This window comes from Calidris pugnax, unplaced genomic scaffold (genome assembly GCF_001431845.1).
Source record: "Calidris pugnax isolate Ruff unplaced genomic scaffold, ASM143184v1 scaffold162, whole genome shotgun sequence".
Lineage (NCBI taxonomy): Eukaryota > Metazoa > Chordata > Aves > Charadriiformes > Scolopacidae > Calidris > Calidris pugnax.
In genome coordinates, this window is record NW_015090900.1 from 61,241 (window position 1) to 68,803 (window position 7,563).

Here is a 7,563-nt window from a genome sequence, read left to right on the forward strand (position 1 = left end):
TCCAGATGAGATTATAAATACTTTTAGGAAGGGCCGTTTCCTGTGGCTTGAGGGATCACTGTTCTGTGGCCCTGTCACCAATGGCTGTTGTGCCCCAGGACTTTTCATTGGACAGTTGTAGAGCAGCGGTATTTGCAAAGGACCGGCCCTTCTTTACTAAAGCCGTTTGTGTGATGAGAACAGTAAAGTAGGCGAGTAGAGAGATTATTTCTTAACACCTCAATGTGTGAGTCACCAACAGGTTTATAGGCAGATAAATGGCAGGTCTGTGACTGAACAGTTACAGGTGAGTCGAAGGGTTCAATTAAGCAGCGTCTCTGCATCTTTGCTGCTGTGAGGAATTTTCAATGAACTGCAGATGGGAGAGAAAGATATCTGTCACTAGCATATTTTCACTTTTTTTAAATTTTTAATGCCTGAATATGAATGAAAACTCTTGTGGGTGGACCCTGCTGTTCATATCCCGCCAATCTCACACTCGGAATTGCTTGACATTTCTACAGGTTTTGAATGACAAGTTCGATCCCTGACACAGGAGGTTTATGTCAACTATATATGCTGCTCATCCAAAAAAAAAAGAAAATCACTGTGGCTGTATGCTCAGTGGTCCATGTTCAGGACTCTGCAGAAAAGAGATGGGGGTCTCTGGCAATGTTTTCTGCATTTAATATTTACAGTTAGCATTATTCTGTACTAAGTATGCTACCAGCAGGTTGAGTTTGTTACCTTGTGCAATATATATACACAGATCTGCTTACACAAGTCATCAAAAGAACATGAAAATCAAGCCAAGAAAGCACATTAGAGACTGAAATTACGGTGGGAGTGCAGGTACACCAAAGCAGAAAAAATTCCTTCCGCAGATGTTCTGAAAAACAATGGAATCACCAAAGAGTGATGGTGATGGACAGAAAAACTTTGTGCCAGGATTACCCTTTCAGAGCTTTTCAAACTGGAAATGAACAGTTTTGAACAAGATCCAAACAAGATTATAAATACTCCCATGAAGTCCTTTGTGGAAAAGAAAAAAAGACTTGGTTTTGTGGAAGAGTGAATCCAGTGGTATCATCCAAACCCGTACGAGTTTGTCATCCAGAAAGGATTGGTTACTTTGGGCAGTGCGACAAGGTTCGCAATCTGATCAAAATCCTTCAGGTTTTGACTGCTTCATGTAAGGAGCTGCACTGAATATTTCATTAAATCTGAGATGCCCTGTGGCAGAAGAATATTACCCTTGGATTGAAAAGATTGGCACAGTTGGAAATACTAAGTCACTGTGATTGTGAAGTAAGGTGAAATATTCTTTTAAGAATTTTTAGTGCTTTCAAATTAAAATGGCTTAGCATCAGTTTAAGTTCTGTATAGGATTAGTGTGCTTTTAGTATGTAGTAGCTACAGTCTATAAGTTAAACCACCTTTGCGTACCAGTTGTTGTGTATTAAGGTTGGACTTTGTTAAGGGGTTGAGTAGGGAAGAAGCGAGTTTGCAAAGCAGATTATGTCAACTGAGCCGGGAATATTTAAGTAGTCAGTCATTGAACCAAAATAAGACCTTCATGTTTCTTTTAAAAGCAAACAAATCCATATGCATTTTGTTTTAACATCGGTCCCATTTTATGTCACCATGTATCAAAAGCAATTGTTTTGTATCAGCTTTTAAAAGTGTAGTGTTCAGAGTAATGAATGAACTCTGCATAGGTTTAGAAATAAACCTGAAATGTCTCCTATTTTGTATCCTACAATTTACTGATACAGCATTTGGTCATTGAAGACTCGCAGTGAATTTACTGTTGGAAACCCGTGCTCTGTTTTGTCGTGTTTCACTGTGTCGTTAGCAGCAGTTACCCAGCAACTCCCAAACAGAAGTGTTTGAAGTTCTTATATGGCTTTTTTTTTGCAGTACGGATGCTTTAAAGCAGCTTTTCTCCCGGAGTTTTACCACTGTCTTGATTTCTGTTGTGTTGATCTTATTTATGTGTAACTCACGTGGAATTGAATTTAGTCTGCAAAAGTCTACGTAACATTAGAGCTGCCTGGGAAGCAGAATGAACACGATACTTGGCAGGGTTACGCCAGTATAATTCGCTGTGAGGGCCAGCCTTATCCCGGAATAGGAATACACTTCCCAGATTACTTATATCACGTTGCAAGTGTTATTAACTAAAACACAACCTCCTCCCTCACAAACTGCCCTGCTCCTCAGGTAGAAAGATATAGACTCTTAATTGGAATAAAACATCCCCATGAAGATTTTAAATGGCATAATGAGTCCAGCAACTTTTTTTCATGGAGGTCTTACACCCAAGACCAGTTCTAACAAATCTGCAGTGACTTAAATATGAAACAGGACTTGGAATACAACAGTAGGATCTAATCAGCAGTGAATAGAGAAACAGTTGTAGGCATGGGTCCTGTGCATTTTATGCTTCAGTAGAGACACATAAGCTGAACATAAACAGTTTAGTTGCACTTGAGCTTCACAAACTTGAACTGTGACAAGCAGATACTCAGATTATGTTGCAAATTGGAAGAATATTTAATTCCCTCTGCTGTTGTAGTGCCTCGTTTTTGTTTAATTGTACTCGCGTGTACTTCAGTTTAAGAGCAGCCATTCCTATTATTACTTTGTAATTGTTTATGACTGTTAAACACTTCATAGCTTTTAAAATACTACTGTTTCTATTCCTGTTATAGACACGTGGTGTAGATCAGCTGAATAAATGTCTAATTGTTCTTTGCTGGCTAAGTTACAGAGAAAGGTTTTTAGTAGAAGACCGAACTTTATTAAACAAAGGAACTAAAGCTGAATATGTTCTCTGATTATGTAAGAAATCAGGAAAAAATTTATATCAGCTTCTGTCCACTCCCAAGGATTATTATGATAAATCATAGTGTTCCAGTTAGTGTCCAGGTTTGGTTGTTAGGAGGCAGACTTCTGTCACTTTGAGTAAAGAAGGGATCTGTAAGTGTACTCGGGGAAAACAGTCTTAAAATAATGGGAGGTGATATGTGTTTGAAAGGAGAGCAGAAACTCTAATTATCTTTTCTGTACTGTTTTTTCAGATAACAAAGATGACACCTTGTGGAAACTGCACTTTATTCTAGGTATGTAAAGATGTCACAAAGAAGGTGATCTGTCTTTAAATTTTCTTGCTTCTTCTGACAAGTGTTACTCCACCAAAAGTCATAGTCTGTAGAAAACAAATACACATAATGTATTTTTCATTTAGACTTTAGGAAATCTGTTTATAGCTAAATGGCTAGAAGTTACCGTAAACCATTATAAATCCATCTTATTCCACGAGAAAATACATTTACAGTACCTGCCTATAAATATGTGTATAACATGCATTCCAAGGAGAATTTTTTTACAGAACTAGTTCTGAAGATGGAAAATCTGAATACAAATGCCAATATAACTGCATTTTATCCCTCTGTTTTAAGAGCTATCATAGATATTACAAGAAAGTTATGCTTCCTGTAACAGAAATTCACTGTCCCAAATAATAATAGGTTCTTTTGCCTGGTGTTTTGCTTACTTACTGTTACAAAAGTAGTTTGAGATACTTAAAATGATCCTAGGAAATTGCATATGGTCCAAACCATATAACTTTAATGCAGTTAGCTGTCACTCTTGCAGCAGTATTTACCCAAGTGGACGCTTCCTAGAAGCCAAATGAGCTTAACTCTATAGAGAAAAGCTTTTGGTCAGTACCAAACAGTTTAAAACCAACTAAAGAACTTTGAAGAGTTGCAGGTGGAACTACAATTGTAAATTTTCAGGTTTGACTCAGCCTTTACTATCCAGAGCCATTGCTGTGGATAAAGCTAAGGGTGGAAACACTGCTATAGTAATATAGAGGAATTTATAAGGAATCTTTCTGCAACACGCTCAGCAGCGAAAGCCCTTCACACTTCAGTGCCTAGAAATGGCCCCAGGGTAGTAATTAATAAACAGATTTGTTGAGCAGGATGCCTTAAATATATGAGCAATGTTTAAAGGAGAGTTATCTAAAGCAATTTATTTAAATAAGAATAGTATTTTCCATGAATTTTAGCTTGAAATACTAAAAGTCTGTATCTGCAGATTTAATCACCTGTAAGGATTTTGGAGCCAGGATTTGTTTAAAGTATTGAGCCTACACTAAGAGCTGATCAACATAGAACATTTTTTCCTTCAGCATTTTTCTTAACGTGCCATTATTTTCTCACACTTACCTCCACCATGTCACTTCCTTTAATTTCTTGCTCGTGAGAGAACTTGTCTGATTTGCACACAAGCTTCCCATTTACCATGTTCACAGTACACTGGTGAAAAAGATTTAAAAATTATAAAAAAATTCACATTTTGGAATTCAATTAGAATAAGTAGAGGGCTACATAAATAGGAAATAAATGATACCGGTGTTTCATAGTCACATCTGCTAATTTAAACAGGACACCACAGCATTTTAGTAAGAGTTTTAGAAGAAACTTTTCTGTTTGTTGAAATGATAGAAATGTGTGCTCTTGAAGTTTCATTCATACACAGAAACTGAAGTGTAAGGATGAATAAAGAGATGAACCCATGCCTGAAATATATTACCTTTAGCTTTCTGCCATCCATGGTAGTAATGTCAGCTTCTTTTCCAAGCGTAAATGAGTTCGTTACAGATTGCTTGGGTGTTTTTGATGTCACAACAAAGTCATCTCCTTTTTGTTGTATTTCAACGATAGGCTTAATATCTTTGGCGAGTTTGATAAGGTCATCTGGCAATGCTGTAAAAAATGCAAAAACGGACTTTTATGATACGAAATAGCAAATTATTTTCTCTGATAAAGTTGCAAAAGATATAAGCCAATAATAGAAAGTGATGGTTTGGATTCCTCACTTCTCTATGGGCATAATGTTCCATTCCATCGAGTCTGTACACATTTTGATATTATATTCATTAACCTTCTGTCAGATCTTACTGGCCATCTCCAGTGTGATTTGGGGGTATCATCTTCAGCAGTAGAGGGAATGGGTCAGGCATCATACTGTCGGACTAGGCTTTTCTACTGTAACTGAATTTTATTCTATTGACTACCTCTTACATACTCTTAAAAATCCCCCAAAGGGGAACAGGCTTCTCAGGGAAGTGGTGGGATCACCATCCCTGGAGGTATTTAAAAGATGTGTAGACGTGGCATTTAGGGACATGTTTAGTGATGGCTTGAAGGCGTTAGGTTTATGGTTGGACTCAATGATCTAAAAGGTGTTTTCTAACCTAAATGATTCTATGATTTTTATTAATGCAGGCATAACCACTAAACCTATTCCTTACAGATTACTAAGCAGCTCCCACACGTTAATCACTAGTGCTGCAGAAAGAGCCTGCACGACTAATAGCACATTGGACACCAGAATACATCACTGACAACTTGTTTTTAGTTAAATGTATTTATAAAGTTATGTTAATCAAAGCAAGTTGATTTCTGATATAGTTCTTCTTTCATGAGGGACTCGTGTGATGTTAAGGTAGGGATCTGGGGGTTATCTGTAACCTTTCTACATATATTTGTACAATTTTCAGCTTCTTTTAATTTCCAAATTACAGACTTACCCGACAGGGACAGTTTGTCATAAACAAACAAAAGAAAAAAAAAAACAGAGAAATACAGTAGTAAGAAATGTCGTGCAAAGTGTGTGTTGCGATTTGAGCAAATGATTCCAGAAGTAACAAGAAACTTACCAAGAGCCTTCAGAAACGCTTCATACCAGAGAAATACAGTAGTAAGAAAGGTCGTGCAAAGTGTGTGTTGCGATCTGAGCAAATGATTCCAGAAGTAACAAGAGACTTACCAAGAGCCTTCAGAAACGCTTCATAGTTCTCTTGAGCGTAGACCTGCCAGGTTCCGTTGAATGCCATTGTGGATGTTATAAGGCAGTTTAGGGCAGTGATGCCAGCAGGAAAGCGAGGGCTCTCCCTGGTCATTCAGATGCTATTTATGGAAGAGGAAAGGCCAGCCCAAATTGTGACTGGTTAATTATTAACCATGAAGTAACAATTATTAATCATTTATTTGTTCTTAATGATCATAACCTCTAGTTCATTCTGCTTTGTAGAAAGTCTTACCTTGACCAGCTGGTTTGGGATGTTATGTTTATTGTGGGTTACTGAACTCGGGTCATTATTCATAATTGTTCTAAAGTGTTGCATGGATTAATTTATTTTCTTTTTGTTCACAACCTCTATGTTTAATATATTTTCTGTGTTTTAGATAGGATTCTTCAGATAAAATGGCATCATTCACAGTTGATGTGAGGTAATTCCTGTCTTGCAGCAGGAACTTCCTAATTATCACAATATTCTCTATGACGGGGACTTGCACCTTTTGCTCCTTGTCTGTTGTGTGGGTGACTATTTTTGTCAGTTAGGTTGACGGTTGGACAAGATGATCTTTAAGGTCCCTTCCAACCTAGAAGATTCTGTGATTCTGTGATTCTTAAACGATGGGAATAAAATCCACAGCTATTCCTTCCGAAGTTGTGGGCCTCTGATTGCTTGAGGGAGAATCCTTGGAGTGGGACAGTCAGTTATGACTTCATCCAGTAGATGTCAGTAATGTGCACCTAAATCTGTATTAAATTGGGTTTATTTTTTTTTTTTTTAATAATCCCTGCATGCATAGGGGATCAAAGGTACAATATAACATGGAACGTTGCTTGGAGACTGAAATGGAAGAAGTAAATGGGATGTATTGTTTTTCTTCTCACCATTTGCACTAAGAATTCCTCACTCGTTATAGCTATTGAGTGATATTCCTTGCTGTCTGTGCAAGCACGACTGTTGATTTTGGAAGATATTCATTAGATTATGTATCTTGCAATTACATTGCTTAATTCAAATAAAGCCCTGTATCCCAGGGGTGGATGACCTTTCTAAGCTAACTTTTATTACTCCATACCAGTCAGTAATTCTTCTATTTAAATAGAAAACCGATGCTGAATTTTTTCTTACAAATTCACAACTTTTTTTTTTTTTTCAGTAGGTAATTTTAAAGAAAATTCACACAAAGAGCCAATTTTGTAATTACGTTTACATACGATAATACCTGAGTAGCAAGGATGAGGTAGTGATAATGAATAAGGCTGTATTTTTGTGTGGGGTGTAACACACACGACTCTAAAAGGTGCGTGTTTATACTGGAGTTATTCTAGGACACGATCGATCTTTTCTACCAGAGACTAATGTTAATGATGCTATCAAAGGGCCTGCTTTTCTTCGTTCACTGTAAGGTTGATTCTAGACAATTAGCAGAGCTCTCTCTTTTTAGCATTATTGATTTTAATAATATAAATTATATACATTTAATTTAAGTAGTGTCTGCAATGTAACTGCCTTTGGTCAAAAGACTGGCAATCCTCTGCAGGACTGCTGTGCTTTTTTACGTTGATGCTGGAATTGCAGTGTCCCTCAAATAACTGGGAAAAATACTGCTGCTGTGAGGACAGTTTATATTAGTTTGAGTAGCAAGGTAAGATGCTATTTTGCTGAATAAATATGTTTAGCTGGATGGTTGTATTAGGAACACTATCACT

At 37.1% G+C, this 7,563-nt stretch overlaps 1 protein-coding gene across 1 annotated transcript; it reads right to left on the reverse strand.

Moving 5' to 3' along the window:
• Window positions 1–2,759: 2,759 nt before the first annotated feature.
• On the reverse strand, window positions 2,760–5,946 carry LOC106891850 (fatty acid-binding protein, liver). Its single transcript, XM_014948654.1, has 4 exons — window positions 5,824–5,946; window positions 4,585–4,757; window positions 4,218–4,307; window positions 2,760–3,190 (listed from the first exon to the last, which is right to left on the reverse strand). Exons 1-4 carry the CDS (start codon window positions 5,888–5,890, stop codon window positions 3,140–3,142), a joined length of 381 nt encoding a protein of 126 aa, XP_014804140.1. The 5' UTR covers window positions 5,891–5,946; the 3' UTR covers window positions 2,760–3,139.
• Window positions 5,947–7,563: the final 1,617 nt, after the last annotated feature.

Coding starts and splice junctions, on each gene's coding strand:
- LOC106891850 (XM_014948654.1), bottom strand. CDS start 5,890: ATGGCATTCAACGGAACCTGGCAGGTCTACGCTCAAGAGAACTATGAA. Junction 4,758..5,823: donor AGCGTTTCTGAAGGCTCTTG/GTAAGTCTCTTG, acceptor CATTTTTTACAG/CATTGCCAGATGACCTTATC. Junction 3,191..4,217: donor AAGGAAGTGACATGGTGGAG/GTAAGTGTGAGA, acceptor TGTTTTCTACAG/ACTATGACTTTTGGTGGAGT.